Source organism: Phyllostomus discolor, chromosome 5 (genome assembly GCF_004126475.2).
Source record: "Phyllostomus discolor isolate MPI-MPIP mPhyDis1 chromosome 5, mPhyDis1.pri.v3, whole genome shotgun sequence".
In the NCBI taxonomy this organism is placed as follows: domain Eukaryota; kingdom Metazoa; phylum Chordata; class Mammalia; order Chiroptera; family Phyllostomidae; genus Phyllostomus; species Phyllostomus discolor.
Genome location: NC_040907.2, coordinates 1,697,606 through 1,715,848, shown reverse-complemented (window position 1 = coordinate 1,715,848; position 18,243 = coordinate 1,697,606). Strand labels below are relative to the sequence as shown.

The window sequence follows — 18,243 nt, the reverse complement described above, 5'->3', positions numbered from 1 at the left end:
TGTCCCGTAGAGGGGACACAGGGGGAGCGCCTGACAATTATTCACTTCTTTGGCTGTAACGAAAGCACCCAACCTTAAGCCCGTGATCGCCAGGCAGCCATTGCAAAGACTTCCACCCCTCAACGCACACAGCCCGCCCCGGCTGGCGTGGCTCAGTGGGCTGAGCACTGGCCTGTGAACCCAAGGGTCACAGTCCGATTCCCACTCAGGGCACATGCCTAGGTTTCGGGCCAGGTCCCCACAACCCTGGGGGACGCCCAAGAGACAACCACGCATCGCTGTTTCTCTCCCTCTCCTCCCTCCATTCCCCTCTCTTTAAAAACACACAAACAGAATCTTTTTAAGTATCACACGCCGCCAGCTGCACAGGAGACAGCCAGGCCGCCTCTCCCACGGGTCCCCTTTCCCACAGCCCGGGGCCACCCAGACAACTGCCCGCCGAGCGGCCCTGCTTGTCCCCTCCAGGCCTGAGGGGTCAGACCCACCAAGCCGTGCGGCGGAGCGCGCTCCAGCCCGCCGGGCCCTGCAAGCGGTGGCCCTGTTCTTCGGTCGCACTGACGTTTCCCGGCGGCGGCGGCACCGGACGACCCCGAGGGCCGGTCCAGAGGCAGCACAGGCCCCGCAAGGGAAAGGTCTCCGGGGTGTCTCCGAGGCTGGCAGCGTCCCCACCCACAGGTGAGAGCAACGGGAACCCTCGGGGGGCCCGTGTCCAGGAGGGGGCGGGAGGGCCAGGACCCTTGGCCCCTGGGAAGCAGCTGGCAGCACGGAGAATACCCCCGAGGGAGAGGACGCCCCCCCCCCCCGCTCGCGGGCGACATGAGGCCCGTCCTTGCCTCCAGTGTCTGCCTCGGTTTCCTCGCCCGCAACGTGGACACACAGCAGGCGCTCCACCCGGACAAGCTCCTTCCCCCGCGACGGCCCCTGAGCAGAAGCCAGAGGCCGGGCCAGGAGGCCAGACGCCTCAGGTCTAGTCTGAGGGTCCTCAGAGGACTGGGCGTCTCGGGGGCTTGCTGCGCAGCACAGACCCCCGCCCTGGGCCTGCCTGCCCCAGCGGCTCCCCTCTGCCAGCCCCATGGGGGCCGGCAGGCCCTGGGCCACCCCAGCATCGAGACAGACACAGGCAGAGGACATGGGGACCCTCCTGCCCGCCCCCCAGCCCTGCTCCACCCTGGCTCGTCCACGCAGCTGGAGCCCCCACAGCCCAGATGCCCAAGGCTCCTCGGAAGGGTGTGTGTCGGAGGAGAGGCTCCCATTTCCGGAAGGGGGGCTCTAGGGAGGGGGGACAGGCCCAGTGCCCTCCGAACCATCCCCATCTTGACTTGTTGCAGGGGAGCCGGGCCCACCAGAGACACAGGGGTGCTCAGAGATGGGCACGTGACCAAGTTCAGACCAACGAGAGGCAGCCTGCTGGGTGACGGGCCCAGAGGGGTCCCGCCCCATCTGGAGCTGGTGCTGGTGGACCCTGTACCCCTCAGCACAGGAGGAGGCTGCCTTGGAGCAGAGCCACCATGGGGAAGGCAGGGCAAGGCCCGCGACTACTCCGACACCTGGATCCAGCTGTGCCTGAACCCATCCCCGCCCCTGGCCTGTGCACCGATACATTTTCTCTTCTGCACCTGGAATGAGCTGGCCAACCCACAGAAGAAGCTGGGTGCTGACACCTTGCTCCCCAGTTCCACGGGCTCCCGGGTCGAGATAGGCCACGTGTGCTCCCGCCACCCCGAGTCCTCCCCAGAGGCACCCCACTCACCATGGCAGACGGGTCGGCCATGCCTGGCAGGTGGAAGACACCCATGCTGGCCTCCGCGCCGCCCACCTCCTCATTCCTCGCCCGGCCCGGCTGGGGAAGGTCGAAGTAGGTGCTGTCCGGCTCCCTGGGGGAGGGGACCGGGCCGTCAGCCCCGGCATGTCCAGCCCAGAGCTCAGGACCAGCCTCCGCCCGCTGCAGGCCCCCCCCCTCCTGCCCCGGGGAGTCCTCAACCCGTGTCCCTGGCAGCCTTAGCTCACCCCCACCCCCCCCACCTCCTCCCCTCTCGTGCCGCCTCCCTGGGGCTGGTGTGACCCTGTGACCCCAGGAGAAGGCCCGAGCCGGCCTGAGGCGGCTCCGAGGACACACTCACAGGCAGCTCCAGAGGTTCTCGAACGTGGCGCCCTCGTCGGCGGCGGCGGGCCGGGCCATCATGCCCACACCGGGCCCGGGGAGCGGCTGGCCCTGGGGGAGAAAGGGGGACAGGGAGTGCTCTGGGACGACACCTGTGCGCGCCTCTCCCAGCATCCTCGGGGGCGGGCAGGCAGGGCCACCGGCGACACACGAGGACACGACCCGCCCCCTCCCGGTTCAGGCAAGAGGGCGGAGCTCAGCCCTGCGGAGGTCGGGCCTGGCTTCCGACGTGGCCGGGGGCGCCCTGGACCGCAGGGCCGCCTCAGAGTGCCGCGCACAAGGCGGGGGCCACAGCAGCGTCCCCACTCGGGGGCGGGGGGGGGGCTGCCACGGGGCCTCTGCCTGGGCGGGGTCTGGCCGTTGTCTCGTCGGCGCTCAGAGGCACAGGGTCCCTGGCACTGCGAACTCGCCTCCAGGTGTGGCCTGGGTCTGGAGCCAGGCTTGGGGGCGCCCGCCACCCCAGGGTGTGGGGGCAGCGCGTGCGGGCCCGCGGGTGGCAGGAGCCCAGCTCCGGGCCTGCATGTCTCTGTTCCCTTTGCAGACGGCCTCTGCCCTCCGAGGGGGGCCACCCCGAGACACGGATACGAAAGCAGCGCCAGCCCTCCAAGGAAGCCCACCCAGGCCAAGAATCCCCAGCAGCTCCCCCATCGTGGGAGATGCCTGGGGGGTGGGGTCCCCACTGGTGCCTCTCCCGGGGTCTTCCACGCCCAGGCCCCACCTCGAAGCAGAGCCTCCGCCACCGGGCACCCGCCGGGCTCCACTGGAGCCCCGGGCCCCACAGTGGGAGGGCAGGAAACCCCCGCCCCCACCCAGGCCGAGGTAACGCCTCCCGGTCCTTGGCGCAGGGCCGTGGGAATCGGTCCAGCCACAGCCTGGCAGTGCCCGAGCAGGCAGGCCTGGACCTGCCCGGAGCCATCGGCGGAGGGAGAGAGCACCCGCAGCCTGTCACTCTGCCCCCAGGCAGCCAGGCGCTGATGGAGGCCTGCGGCTTGCCCCCAGGGCCGCCACGTGCCGGGCGTCCGGTCCCTGGACCACAGCAAGAGCCCTGAGGGCCACCACAAGGACCGGGCGGGCACAGGTGGGGGGAGGCCCGAGGACCTAGGCGTGGCTAAGCGAGGAGGTCTGGGACGAGCAGCTGAGACAGGGCTGGCCACACACCAGCTCTCCTGCAGGCTCAGAGAGGTTAAGCGGCCTGCCGGGGTCACACAGCACAGCTCTATGTACCGAAACGGCCAAGTGGTTTTCTCAGAGTGGAAACTGACTTAGTCCCGCCTGCCCCCCAAGCCAACAAACCTACAGCACACCACCCCCAAAGGCTTTCCTGAGGGGCCGGCCGGCCGGCACCTGTGAGCACACCTGGGCTGGGCGGTCACCCCAAGCTGGCCCAGGCCGTCCACAGCCCAGTGGGGCTGAGTGCGGGGCAGGGCCCGGGCCCCGGGCAATCCAGAGTGGGGCGGACTCGCGAGGCAGCAAGGCGGCGGCACAGCTGGGGCTGAGCAAGCTCGCCTCGCCCACTGCCCGGCCGGACCCCCGGGGGAGCAGCAGCCAGTCAGGACAGCCCCTCGGCGTGGGCAGGGCGCCGGGCCTGGGACATCTGCCCACCCCTTGCACTTGACCAACGGGCCACCCAAACCCAGAGACGGCAAACACCTCGACCAAGGTCACACCGCGAGTGGACGGCAACAACCCATCCCCCATCCTGGTCTCACTGTTCCTAAGGACCGGGAACAGCCCCGGCGCGCACCGGGGATGGAGGAGCAAACCGCGGCAGGTCCACGGGACGGAATGTCGCTCGGCCGAGAGAGGGAGCGGAGCGCCAGAGGTGGTTCTCAGAGGGGTGACGCCGGCGAGAGGAGTCGCACGCCAGGGCCCCGCGCACTCACTCAGCCGGCCTAAAAAAGTCCAGGCCCGCGTCCCCGCTCCCTGGCTCTCAGCAGCCTCTGCCGCCAGCACCGAGAACGTCCCTGCAGACCTCAGACTTGGGGCCCCCCGCTGCCCCCCAGAGCCCAGGAGGGAGGAGGGGAAGTCCCACATTTCACACAGCCTGGCAGCTGCTGGCTCGGGGGGCGGGGCGCCTGCGGGCCAGCCAGCAGGCGGGTGCAGGAGCTGAGGTGGGACCGGTCTCCGGGGCTTTGGTGAGGGTGGGATGGTCTGGGGTGGCCAGGCTCCGTGGGGTCAGCAGACTCCGTGTTCACAGGTCCTGTGGCCTCTGCCCCCAAGTCTATCCCCAAACTCAGGACTCTGGAGTCACCGCATCACCGACCCTGCCCGGCCTGTCCCCAGGTCCCACGGGTGGGGCCTCCAACCCATTTCAATTCAGGGGGTTTCCAGCCCGTGTTTGTCACTTGGGGGGAGTGCTGGGGCCGGCGGCCCGAGGGTCCTCCCTGCCTGGCCGCTGCGGCCACGGGGACCCCGCGAGCTCCGGCGGGGCTGGGGTGCGTGGCGCCAGCTGGCACGTGGATTCACACTCCACTGATCCCCGGGGTGACTCAGGGCGTCGGACAGGAAGTTCCGGCCCAACGGCTTCTGATAGATCTGCCTTCCAAGGTCGCCACCGGCCGGGGAGGGCACGCTGCTCAGTGCCCCACCCCGGGGGCCCCTCAGCTCCAGGTGGGGGTCGGAGACCTGAGGGCCCTCCTTCACAGCTCTGCCCCTCCCTCTGAGCCTGTCCCCGCAGCCCCCCAGCCAGAGCCAGGGCCTCCCGGGAGCCCCTGCCCTGTCCCCACACGCCTCCTCCCTGTTGTCCTCCCCTGTCCCCAGGCGCCTCAGCTGGGGACCACCTCGCCCTTGGCCCACCCCCTCCGCTCACCCCGCCCTCCTCCGTCTAGGCCAGGCCTGGCCACAGCCCCTCTAGGGAGCCGCTGTCCTGCCCCCCTCTGGCCCAGGAGGCCCCAGTGCTGCCCCTGCCACCGGCACCCCTGCGACTGTGTGACCCACAGGCAAGGTGTCGGGCTTCCTGTGTCTTTGTCCACTGTGCCTGTCCCTCCCCAGGGCTCCCAAGAGACACCCCATCTGTGGGGACAGCCCCCCGCACCTGCGCTGTGCAGTGGACCCCTGGCCGTGGTCGGGAGGGCTCCTGGGAGGGGCGGGCCCGTCCTGCCGGCAGAGAAAAGGCCCGCGGGCCCCACCCAGCCCGGCAACCCCGCGCCAGTCCTCTGAGCCCTGCAACCGCTGCGCCCCGGCCAGAAGTTCCGCTTGCTTCCCTTTGCTTCCAGTGCGACCCCCGTGGCCTCAAAGCCGAGGTGGCAGGTAAACGGCATCGTCGCAGGAGGGGACCCCAGGGCCTTCTCCTCACCCCTGTGGCCCCGTCTCGAGGGGCCCACAGCTATGGCGCCCAGAAGTCCCCTACCTGGGTGGGCATGTCGAATGGCCACAGTGATGGGTGGCCATCTTCCCCGGGCGGTGCCCAGCCCGAGGCCATGGGGACGCTCAGAGCCGGCCTTGCTGCCAGGAGGGCTCTGCAGCCCCCAGGGTTGGCGGTGGCTCTTGCCCATGGGGTGGGGCCAGGCCTTCCTCCTGGATGCAGGGCAGCACCCCCCGTGACCCACCCTTCCTGCCTTCTCCCGGGGAAGCGCCGGGCCGCCCTCGGTCCCGGCTGGCCAATCGGGGTCGGGGTGGGCAGGACCCTGGGCCGGGACTGCGCCCTGGCCCTCCTGGGGAGAGACCGGGGCCCCCGCAGGGCCCCCGGCAGGGCGGCTGTGGCTGAGGCTGCCCAGCACCCTCTGGTGGCAGCCCACGCCCCGGGCCCTGCGCCGGGCGGGGGTGCGGGGCACCGAGCACAGGCCGCAAGTGACAAACTTAGCCTCCCCACCCTGAGGCGGGGCGCCACTGGGAAATGCGAAAACAGCTGGAGGTGCCCAATGCAGCTGCCCTCTCTCCTCCCTGGGCCCGGCCCATCAGAACAGGGGCCGAGCGGGGCGGCCCCAGGACCCCCCCAGCCCCGCGGCCCCCCATCCTGCTGGCCTCTTACCCCGGGCTCCAGCCTCTCCCGGGACGCCAGAGACCCCGGCCTCTTACCCTGGGCTCCAGACTCCAGCAAGCAAAGGGCCTCCTCCCCCCTGCCAGCTGCGGGTGGGCAGTCCCCTCCGGCACCTGGGCCGGCCCTGTCGAGGGGACTTGAAGTTTCCCAACAGTTTCTATTTTAATCACACAGTTGGCTTAGCGCCCGTGTGAGCACCGCAACCTTCTGGAAAGAAGCAAGGGTTCGACAAACCTTCAGGGTCTGCAGGGGCTCCTAGAGCCGCTGCCGGGAGAGGCGCTTGGCCGAGCAGAGAGGCTTGGGGACGCGGCAGGGGCTGCCCCAGGGCCTCCCGGAAGTGGCTGCCGCAGGCCAGCTCTCCGGTAGAGAGAGGAGGCGAACGGGCGGCCAAACGAAACAAAGAAACACTAACCCCCGAGGGCTGGCGGCCCTACCCTCCCGGGGAAGCCCCCCCCCCCCCCACTGTCTTCTGTCTCTCGTCCCTTTTCACAACCCAAGAGCACACAGCGGGGCTGGGCAGAGAGGGAGACCCTTACTCTGGACCCCTGCCCCCCCCCCCCGGCCGGCTCTCCGGGAGGCGGGCGAGGAGCCGAGCCCCCACCCAGCCCGCATTCCTACCTGCACGGCTGCGCCACACCCAGGAAGTCCCTCGCCCGCCCTTCTTGACACCTTCAAGCATGGATGCCCACTCCACATCCGGGGTCCACATTGCCCTCTGCTGACCTCCCCGTCACCCACCTCCCCACGCCCTCGCTCCCCAAACGTGCAGGTTGCCCCGCACATGCCGGTGCTGGCTGTCCCGTGGCCTCCTGCCCAGGTGGGTGCTGCCCGGACAGCCCCCAGCTCCCCCCTCTGCCCCTCTGCGCGCATAGCTCCCCCACCCCATCTGCCACCGCGGCACCCTGAACGGCTGTCCTCGCCCATTCTGAGCCCCCGTCTGTCTCCTGAGGTGCACCCACCCAGCAGGGCGCTGGTCTGGGCCGGGCTGGGAACTCGGGGAACAGCAGCGAGTTGCAACTGACCAAGAGTTACTCAGTATCAGGGCGGCAGGCCCCTGAAGGGGATAAACCGGCCCCCGGCCTCAGGGCGGCAGGGAGGCCAAGTCTGGCGGCTGCTCCGGCCCCGGCCCCTGTGTGGAGGCCCCCCCTGTCCCCAGTCTCGCCAGGAACGATGACCAGAATGGGGGAAACCCGGCGCCCGATCACAGCAGGAAACCCCACGTGCTACTCCAGGGCCTTGCCAAGGTGGGTGATGGGCAAGCCGCCCGCCAGGGCACGGTAATGCCAGCCTGCTCAGGCTCCGAGGGCTGGGCCCGAGGAGGAGCGGCCGGGTGGGTGGAGGTCCAGACCCCTGGGCGGTGGAAGAAAGTGGGGTCAGAGGCAAGAGGGCGTTGGGGTGAATGGGAGCATGATGCCGGTCGGAGGGGTCCCAGGTCTAGGAAGGGGGCGGAGTGGGGGCGGAGCAGGGGCAGGTCAAGGGTGGATGGCCCAGTGCCCGGAGCCAGAGCACCACCCGGGCGAGGCTTCCACAGCGGCACCCCGGCTCCGGGGGAGCGGGACTGGGACCCTGGCCGGAAGGACGGTGGCACACGTGTGTGTGTCGGAGAGGGAGGCTCAGATCAGCTCCGGAGGCAGGAAGCGGGGCCGGGGCGAGGGGCAGTCACGGCGCCGGGAGACTCGGGAGAGAAGCTGGACGTCCGAGCAGGTGTCGGTGTCTGAGCCCCCGGCCCCGGCACCCTCCTCCTGTGGGGGCGGGAGCCCGGCCCCGGGGAGGGTGGCCCTGTGGCGAGCTCTGGATTCCCCCGTCTTCCCCCGACAACCCACACTGCTCCGGAACCCTGGGCTCCCACCAGGGGGGGCCACCCCAGTCCCAGCCCCCTCGACACCCGGCCCCTGACTGTGGCAGCCTCCTGGCCCGTCTCCCCGCTCCTGTCTCCCCTGCCATCCCCAGCACATCTCCAGACTGGGGGGGGATCACGTCCCTCACCCTGGGGACCCTCTGCTCTGTCTCAGCCAGCACCGAATCAGAAAGCATTCTCCTGGCCCAGGAAGCCCCCAGGACCCACCCCCACCCCAATCACCAGCTGTGGCTCCGCGCGGGGACACCCACGGGCCAGCCCCTGGATCCCCTGGACGCTCGACCGAACCCGCCCCCTCCCCAGCTCCTCCGTGGGCAGCAGGGGTGGGGCCAGCACACCCACAGGAGAAGCCCTCGGGGAGCCCTTGTCGGCCTCGGACGGACCCCTGCTTCCTGCCGTCTCCCCACACTGGACGCCAGTCCCCGAGGGCTCGGCCGCCACCTAACCCCGGGGCCCGAGAGTGGCGGGCACGCAGTCGGGGGACAAGCAGGACCTGCGTGTGCAGGTGGCAGGCACGGGCCCCGGGGCGAACAGCTGTCTTGGCCGAGGGAGCCTTGGGGACCTCGGAGCAGAGGTCACGGTGGGGCCTTGTCCCGCCCTCCTGGCCGCCAGGCACCCCGACCTCTCTCTCCATCTGCCTCCTCCGGCCGCCTGCCTGGCCCTCCCTCTGCCCGAGGGGTCACACCTCCACGAGCCAGCAGCCCTCCAGGAGGGGCTGCTCCGCCTCTGGAACCTTCTCTCTCCAGACAGGCCTGTGGCTCCCTCCGCCACACCCTGCGGGTCTGCTCCCCGCCCGTCACTCTCACCTGGCCGCCCTCCCTGGGGCACCTCACGTCCCTCGGAAGGAGCGCCCCACCCTGAGGTGTCCCCACCCTGCGCAGACCCCCCCGTGCTCTGGGCTCCTCCCAGGAGGCCACGCTTCTTCCCAGCGCTCAGTCTGACCCCCGAATCACATTCCCCCTTGCTCTGAAGTCAGCTAACCACTGATGTGACGTCTGAGGTCCACAGACCACCGTGGTCCAGGCTCCCCCCTTGTTCCAGGAGCACCCATCAGTGGCCCAGAGAGCGGCCTCACCCCGGCCCTCTCTCCGGCCCCCGGCCCCCAGCCCCCAGCCCTGGGATGGCCTTCCTGAGAATGTCACCTAGAATCTACAGCAGCCCGCCGTGCCGCTCCCAGCCCAGAGCCCTCCGTCTTCGCCATGCCAGCCCTCCAAGGCACCCGGGAGGAGGGCACGGCCGTGCCGCCCTGCCCAGAGGCTCTCCTGGAAGCACCCATGGCCCTCGGGTCGGCAGGCGGCTGGAAGAGCCAGGGCACCAGAGGTCTCGGCCATGGCAGGCTCTGAGTCTGGGGGCCACGGGGAGCCAGCCGAGGGCCGGGTTCCCAGGGAGACGCAGTGGGGTTCTGTGGGGGTCCGCCAGGGGCCTGGTGGGCCCAGAGTGTGAGGCAGGCCCCGGTGGGTCCCGGTGAGGTTGGGGAACCCCCGGGGAGCCGGGTGCGGACCGGGTGGGGAGGGGGCACGCATCCTGGCCCAGGCCCCCTTCCCGGGCGATGCAGGTCGGCCGGCGCACCTCCGCGTGAGGGCCTCCCACCAGCCGCAGGTTGCGGTGCCCTCAGTGAGGCCTCTGTTGCCTCGCGTGTAGCGTCAGGAAGGCCACACGTGTCACGCAGGACCGGTCTGGGCAAAAGCTGCCGGCAGGATTTCTGGGCGCACTCGGGGCACTGAGCCCGGTGACCTGCCTGTCTGCTGGGACCGTGCACGAGTCTGAGATTTGGTCACCTCTGGGTCAATCTCCTGGCGCTCCATTCTCCTTGAGGGACGTCGGCAGGGACAGGGGCCACCAGTCGGGTTCCCCGCCCCCCCCCCCCCCCCCCGCCCCTCTCTCAGCCATCAGCGTGCCCGCACACACGGGCTTGCACACATGCACACCCCCCACCTCCCTCGCGGTGAGTCCCCCAGACCAGCCCCTCCCACGGACGGCAAGAGGGCCAGGCAGTCTCCGGCCTCAGGAGCCCAGCCACGGGGGTGGACCGCACTGGCAGGTGCATTGCACGGGGCATGGACTCTGATGTCCAGGACTCAACTGCCCCGCAGGCGGCCGGGGGGAGCCAGGGGGCCAGGCCGCCTCTGGGCCCCATGCTGGTGAGGGGAGCGGAGAAAGCTGGTCCCAGGCTGGCCCAGACCGGACCTGCGGGCCTGGACATTGCTGGGACACCCGGGCAGGAAGCGGAGAGAGCTCTGCGGGGTCGAAGGGCTGCAGGCCATGGCGTCAGAGCCCGTCTGCTCCCGCCCAGTGGGCACCCGGCCCAGGACCCCGTGGGCTGCCCCTCAGCCCCCCTGGGGCAGACGGTCCCCCAGCATGCCGTGAAGCGGGGGCTGGTCTTCCCCGCCCAAGTCCCATCGGGACACTCGCCAGCACAGCCTCCCTGCACTGGCCTGGCCACCAGCCGGCTGTCTGCCGCCACTGCCCCGGGGGCACCAGGTGGCAGGCCGTGGGGAGAGGGCTCTGCACCCTGCGTGGCCCCAACCAGGGCAGGACCCCAAGCTGGTGCCTGGCACCGGGGGGCCAGGCCGACCCCAAGCCTACCTTGGCGGAGAGGGGGCCGAGAGGGTCTGAGCCGAGGGAAGGGGCTGGGAGGCCGGCGGCCGCCGCTCGTGGCTGGGCAGGCAGGAGGTGGCAGCGGCGTCCCGTAGCCTAGGTGATGACATTGGAGCCGCGTGGCCGGCTGAGCCGGGGCAGGCGGGGCGGAGCGTGGCCTGGGGCCCGCGGCTGGTGGCTGGCTGTGCTCCCGCTCCAGAGCCATGCCCCCCCCCCCCCAGGGTGGCAGTGACGCCCTGCCCCCGAGAAGGGACCGAGCTGGTGGCGGGGGAGCTGGGGCTGGAGCTGCTGCCCCCCCGCCCCCCCCCGTTGCCTGCAAACTTTTTTCTGCACCTCCCCACACCCCGAAATTTCCAAACGTGTGGGGGGAGGAGAGAGCCGGGTGCAGGGAGTCTGTCCCCGGCCCGGGCTCCGGCCTGCGGGTCCTTCTCTGTCACTCGGCCGCAGGGCTTCTCACGGACCGGGACTGGTCTCTCCAGCTGGGGAACAGCTGACACTCAGCTGTTTGTGTCCCGCCCACACGCACGTGTGCCACACCGGCACGCACTTCCGGGGGGGCGCGGGCAGGAGGCCTGGGCTGTCCCCACGGTGCCCCGGGGCGGGGGCGGCCAGGGGAGGCCGTGTCGTGCGGTCACCTGGGGAAAGTGGCCTGTCCTCCGGGGCTGCTCCAGGTGAGAGTGTCAGGTGGCAGCTGTGGGCACCGCGCAGACACGTGTGTGCAGAGAGCCTGTGCCACCTGCAGCCCCGGTGTGCGCACGCCTGGAATGAGGTTGCACGGGGCGGGGGCGGGGGGACCGCCCACCCCTCTAGAAGGGGCCCCCACTGCCCATTTCAAGTGACTGATGCGTCCTGTGGGGGTGCCTCCTGGCACGCCCTCCGCTCCCCTGGCCCCCGAGAGAGAGAGGAAGGCCCAGCTCAGCGAGGCTGGAGGCCGGCCCCGTGGCTGGGAGGGTGGAGACACAGCCCCAAACACTCGAGGTTCCCAGCGCCCTGCTCCCAGGCCAGGGCCCGAGGCTAAGCTGGGAAGTCCGGGTGCGACCCTCAGGTAAGGCCTGGCGTCTCTGACGGGGTGCCAGCGCAGGGGCGCCAGGCAGACAGGCGCGGCGAGTCCCCTGTTGCTGCCGTGACAAATGACCGCTCGGCCAGAGGCTTAGAAAGCACACGTTTGTTCTCCTGCAGCCCTGGAGGCCGGGCGTCCCCAGGGAGGCTCGAGGCTGGGGACCACGGCCGGCCGGGGGCGTGGGCGGGGCCGGTTCTGTCTGGACGCTCCAGGACAGCGACTGTTTCCGCCTCCTCCGGCATCCCCCCCTCCCAAAACCTCGGCCGGAGGGCCCTTCCTCCACCCTCTGCCCCCCCACCCCCACCAGCACATCCCTGCCCCTGCCCCCCTCACTCCGTCTTCAAAGGACCTCCGTGAGGGTGACCCAGATGCTCTCGGGTCATCGCCCACCTCGGGCCCTGCTGCTGCCTGGTGACTTGGGAGGCCTTCCTGGCTGACAGCGGGGTCCGGGGGGGCCATCCCGCCCCTCGCTGTCCCGACCCCGGGGCCACTGTCCCTGTCCCTCCACACCTCGGGATTCACCAGCAGCCCCCATTAGCAACGACCAGTCCCTGACCACGTGTCTGTCAGTCCGACAGCAGACCCATCGCCGTGGACACAGTGAACCCCCACCCCCCCCCACCCCCCACTCGGCCGACAGTGCCCCAGACGCTGCTTTCAGCGTCTGCGCTGACGGCACGGCCACCGCGTCCCCCGTGAGAAAAGCCGTGCCCGCGTCTCCGAGATAAGACTGCCGATGCCCAGGCGGCAGGTAGCTGCCCCCCGCCCCATAGGGACGGCGAACCGTGCGGCCGAGGCTGACAGTCATTACGAAATGCCTTCTGCACCACGTCCCGGCAACGCCGGCCGACTTCCGTCCAAACATCAGCTGCCTCTGGTGTGCCCACTGGGGTGTCTCTCGGCCCCGCCTTCTGGCTGCTCCCCAGTGCTGCGCCCCTGTTTTGGGTGGCCCTGCCGTCTTAGGTCCAAGCACCACCCATTCAGCTTGGTGGTCCTGACCTGTCCCAGCCCTGGCCCCGAACAAAAGACGCACTTAAGCCCTGGCTGGCGTAGCTCAGGGGACTGAGCTCGGGCTGCAAACCAAAGTGTCGCAGGTTCGATTCCCAAGTCAGGGCACATGCCTGGGTTGCAGGCCATGACCCCCAGTGACCACACATTTCTCTCTCTCTCTCTTTCTCCCTCCTTTCCCTCTCTAAAAATCAATAAATAAAATCTTAAAAAAAAAAAAAAGACGCCCTTAGTGACTGCTTGCTCCTAGCCCCCAGCAGTGGGGACCTTGCTGGCCACCCTGCCTGGCCCTCGGGCTGCCTGGGCCCTGAGGCCACCGAAGGCGGGGCTGAGGGCCTGGAGCCCCAGAACAGGGCCTGGGAAGCTGCAGGCGCCTGGGGGGGGGGGGGGGGGGAGGAGCCAATGACCCGAGTCCTCAGCTCAGCTCCTCACCCCCCACCTGAATTGTGAGGTGGGAAAAGCTCAGAGAGACCAAGCCCTTCCTCAAGGCTCAGCGTGGCCCTCGGCTGATTCCACACGAAGGTCCGAGTGCCACCCACAGGGGGCGCGAGCGGCGGTGGGGTGGTCCCATCGGACCCCTTAGGGGTGCTGTGTAATGCAGGATTCCAGAGCTACGTTACTTTTCAAAACTATTTTTTTTAAATTCTCCCCCACCGGTAAGTTTATGAATGTTAGAGAGAGGGGGAGGCAGGGAGAGAGAGGAGAAGGGAGGAGGGAGCCCTGGAATCGAACCCACAACGTTTCGGTATACAGGACGACGCTCCAGCCAACGGAGACACCCAGCCAGGGCCCCAAATAATGTTTAAAAATCTGAATTCAGCCCTGGCTGGTGTAGCTCAGGGGACTGAGTGGACTGAACACTGAGAACCAAAGGGTCGCCAGTTCGATTCCCAGTCAGGGCACACGCCGGGGTTGCAGGTTCGGTCCCTGGTCTGGGAGTGCACAAGAGGGAACCACACAGTGACGTTTCTCTCCCTCTCTTTCTCCCTCCCTTCCCCTCTCTCTAAATATAAGTTAGTAAAATATTTTTTTTAAAGCCTGAGACAAGGGATGGTGGGCCCGTGGGTAGTGTGGACCCTGAGGTGGGGGCAGGGCACGTCCAGTCCCCAGGGCCCCCACCCCACCCCCCATCAGCCTCGCCGCCGTGCGGCCCCGGGCTGGGCTACCCTCTGTCCCAGCCTCTCCTTCTAGGACAGGCATGTCCCCTCGTCTCTGGAAGCCGGACTTTAAAAGGTCCCACAAATAAGGGGCAGGTCTGGGGCGGGTCTGCACCCGCCTCCTGCTGACCCTGCCCTCACCCCCCCCACCACCACTCGGTCACGCTCAGCCACCGTGGACTTCTGTCAGCCGAGTGTCGTGGAAGAGCACGAGTCTCACCAGGCACAGAACGGTTCAGGCAGAGAGGAGCAGGCGCCACCCGCTGACACCCTACCCCCCGCCCCGGCTCCCTCCTGAGAGGCCCCCCTGTCCCCACGTCCACCGAGAGGGGGTTTGTCAGGAGATGAACAGAGTTCTAAGACAGCAGAGGAAAGAGAGGGACGCGGGGACTTTGGGGTCTGGGGCGCGCTCCCAGGGACCCCGGCCGGGCTGTACTGGATGTGTTCCGGCCCTGCCACCCACCGGGACCTCCAACGGGACTTCCGACGGGACCTACGACGGACCTACGACGGACCTACGACGGTGCAGTTTCACCCGGAGAAGACGAGCAGCCCGCCCGCTCACCAACGGCTCCTCGCCTGGGAAACCGGGAACCGAGAACTGAGAACCGAGAACCGAGAACCAGAACCGAGAACCAGAACCGAGAACCGAGAACCGAAAACCCAGGGGCACTCCAGCGAGACGCCGCCGACCCGACCTAGGGCATGGGGGCCGGAACCGCGGCTCTGGGTCGGCAGGTTCACGGCCCCCGTCGCCCGGCTCCAGTCGGCCATGTCGCTCTGGTCACCGGAATCCGGCACTTGCGCGTTGACCCAATCAGCGGCCCGATCGCCGATACCCCCCCCTCCCGTTCTCTAATTGAAGAGCCTGGGGACGCGCTCACGACCGGTTCACGCCTCCCGCGACGCCGCCAAACAACCGGCGAGGGGCGGCCCTGAGCGAAAACAAAGGCCCCGGAGCCAGCCAGAGCGCGCCTCCCTCCGAGAGGGAGCAGGAGCGGGGGACCCCGAGCCGCAGCCCCTGTTGGACCGCTGACCGACCCCGGGAAGCAGGGGGCGTGGGTCACAGCCCCTGGAAGACCCGGGTGGTCCTCCCCGCTCACGTGCCCAGGACCGGCGGCCCTCCCCCCTGCGTCCCGGGAGCAGAACCGCCCTGGCACCCTGCAGGAGGCAGGGCGAGGGAGGGGACCTGCTTCCGTCATCGGCGTCCTGCCCGGGGCACACCTGGCCCTCCTGCAGCCCGGAGGCATCTAGGGAGGGCCGCCCCCTCTCTCTCTGAGGAAGTGAGACCTCTCTCCCGCCACAGACACCCTCCCAGCCCCCCCCCCGCCCCCACGTCCCGCACAGGAGGGCCGGACCCACGTGGGGCCTGGCTGCCGGGCTCGCCCCCACACAGCCCCAGCCCCCACGCAGCCCCCAGGGATGTGCAGGAGCCGCCTCTGTCTGGCAGGTGGGCACCGCGCAGGTGAGCCCTGAGGCCAGAAGCCCGAGAAAGTAAAACCCCAGGTGTGTGTTGCTCCTGTGTCTCAGCCCGGCGGAGAGAGTGCAGCCCAGGGCGTCACCTGGGAAGTCCCGGCAAACCGGCGGCAGCAGAGAGCGGTGTCTTCCCGGCCTGCTTTGACGCACACAGCACCCCCAGGTGTCCCTCTCCCCAGGAGAAGCCACTCGCCCGATTAGCCAGAGGCTTCCCGGCATACCTGCCTCGCCCCCGGGGCCGCCCGGGGCCCTGGGGCAGGGGGTGAGCAATTAGCGCCCCCAGCCCCCTCCCCACGAGCACAGGGAGTCTCTGGGGGCGATTCACCCGCTGGCACCAGGTGGGGACTGCAAGGACGGGCACCTCCCCCAGGTGAGGGACGAGAGTGACACAGGCCTCGCGGGGCACCTGGCCCTGCTGGCCGGCCCTGCACCCTGGTGGCTGGGGGCCGGCATTGGCAATGCCCATGATCTTGGTTCCTGCCCGGAGGGAGAGGGGGCTGGACCAGCCCCTCCTGGGCACCTCGGGGCTGCCCTCCGGGCTGCCAGCTGTGCTCCTGAGGGCCACTCGCTGAGGGAAGGGCCAGGCCTCCCCAGAGAGGGGCCACAGGGGCCCCCACCCACGGAGGGAAGAGCCTGGGACTTGACCGTGGCCACGGTGGCGTGAGGCGTGGGCGGCCGTGCTGACACCTGACCTGCCACATCAGCTGCCCCTTCTGGCCTCGGTGCCTCTGTGTGTGGGGGGGAGATGGCGTGCGGTGGGGGGCTCCTGGATGCCTGGCTCTCCAAGCAAGTGCATCGGAGGAGGCACACGGAACGCATCCTGGCAGGACCCGCTCCCAGGCCCCAAACACGAAGGGCAGACAGCAGTGGCGGTTGGGGCTGCCCCTTCGTGCCCGGCCCCCTCCAAGACCCAGCTGCCCCCTTCCCCGGCTCGGTCTTGGGGCAACCTTATCCCGTCCCCGAGGCCCACGGAGTCCCCCGCCCCTGGCTCTGCAGTGGCCACCCACGACGTCCCCGCTCGGCCTGAGCTGAGTCCTGCCTCCCATGCTCTCCTTCCGCTCTCCTCTCCCAGGCCCGCCCTCTCAGGGGCGCCTCCCAAGACCCAGGCTGGCGCTGCCCCGCACCCCACCCGAGCCACCCTGCTCGCGGCCACCTGTTCGGGCGGCCCCGGGGAGCTAACAGGTGCGGTAACATGGGAAAAGGAGAGTTTGTGCCGTAGCCGCGCACGTGCCTCCGCGTCCACTCCTTCGGCGAGAGGCCCCACGGCAGGCCTCGGCACCGACAGGTTCCAGCGGGCGCCCAGCACCCACGAGACCCTGCGGCTCCCGCAGCGCCCGCCATGCGCAGTGAGCACGGGCTACTCCTACTGGGAGCGGCGCACGCCGGGCTGGTGTGTTGCCTGCAGCCGGCGCTGGAGCAAATGCTGAAGTTTCCTTTGAGGGGTGCACAGGTAAAGGTGCCGTCTCCCCCATCCACGTGCGTGGCACCCCTGAATTCTACACCTCTGGCTTACACGGTCTCCAAGACCCCCCCCACACCCAGGAATGGTCCGTGGACTGGGGGTCTCAAACTGTGTCTGGTGTTCACGCCACGCCTGGGGGAGAGGGGACCCCAGCAGCTCTGAGTCCGGGCTGTTCTCCTTTCCCAGGTGTGTGCACTTGGGCCAACTGGTGAGGCCTCAGTTTCTCCCTCTGTAACTGGGTCCGCTTGCAGGTTCTCCTCCGTGGGCTGTTGTGACCATCACGGGGGCTGGGGGATGATTCGGCTGAGCTTACCACCGACCACGCGTCAGCTCTCAGAGGAGGTGTCTGGTGAACACGTGTGAGGCTGAACTTCTTTTCTCTGGGTGTGTGACTCGGGGTGGCGTCTCTGGGCACTTCTGCGGAGCGGCTGTCTGCCCCGCCGCGGAATACTGGCCGCAGAGTAGACGGGGGCGGGGGGACAGACGGGGGGCTGGTGACCGCCAGGCGTGTCTCGCTCAGAGCTGGCTCCCGTGTCGGGGGTCCTGAAGCGGAACCTCAGTGAGCTGGGGGGGCTTTCCCGTCAGTCAGAATCAATCTCCCTCCGCATTTCACAGGAGGAAGGGATTTCCCAGCTGTCCCGTGTGGCCTACTGGAGAAGGCGAGCTTTTACAAAAAGTGTGTGTTTTTTTGGACACCCATGGGTGCTGCTAGTTACGAGCGAGTTTTCTGTGTTTTGTGGGCGGGACCCGGTAGCCCCTGAGATGATCGTCCGGCGTCCAGGGGTGAAGCCGGCCGGGGGACGAGCCCGTGTCACCCGGAGAGAAGCGTCGCCAGTGACTGGTCCACTCACCGCAGCCCCTTCCCCCTCCTTCCTCTGAGGGGCCGAGCCGTCGGACAACGGCGCGCTTTGAGATGGCCCCTGGCATGCTGCAGAAATGCCCGCCTTGGAGCCCGAGGGGCGTGCCGTCCCCCTTCTGGGGGCTGGTGCGCGGGAACACACTTCCCAGGGCGTCTCCGTCTTTCTGCCGGCCCAAGTTCGTCGCGTGCGCCTGGCCTTCTGCAGCCGTATCCGGTTGATAAAGTCCCCTTGAACTCGGTGAGCGGAAGCTGCCTCCGGTCGAGACGAAGACGGGGCCCCCCCGCGTACCCACCCGTGAAACGCGTGCCTCTGGGCGTCGGCGTCTCCGGTGGGTGCCACCCTCGGCTGTGGGCAGGACCTCCACGGGTCCCGCGTGCGTGTCTCTCCTCATTAAGCCCTCCGTCTCCTGTCCACCTCCGCTTCGGTTGTGCTGTTTGGCCGTGTTCTGTGAGACGAACCCGTTCTTGGTTGGGGGGGCACACTCTAGATAAACAGCAAACCGAGGCTCCCTCCCTCCAGCCCCCAAGGACTGACCGGGAGCTGTGCCTCCCCCGCCCCTCCCCACCAAGGGCTCCCACCTCTGCAGACGGCGCAGCAGCAGCAGCAATGAGGACCGACCGCCAT

At 69.1% G+C, this 18,243-nt stretch overlaps 1 protein-coding gene across 2 annotated transcripts in view; it reads right to left on the bottom strand.

Annotated features, from left to right (window-relative positions):
- TP73 (tumor protein p73) overlaps positions 1–2,221 on the bottom strand; it is a 36,567-nt gene extending 34,346 nt beyond the window's left edge. For both annotated transcript variants that reach the window (XM_028512943.2, XM_028512941.2), the window contains exons 1-2: positions 2,121–2,221; positions 1,751–1,874 (exon numbers count right to left, since the gene is read on the bottom strand). In XM_028512943.2, the coding sequence (XP_028368744.1) occupies positions 1,751–1,874; positions 2,121–2,182 (186 nt within the window). In that variant the 5' untranslated portion in view covers positions 2,183–2,221. The remainder of the gene's footprint in view (positions 1–1,750; positions 1,875–2,120) is intronic.
- Between the last annotated feature and the right edge of the window lie 16,022 nt (positions 2,222–18,243).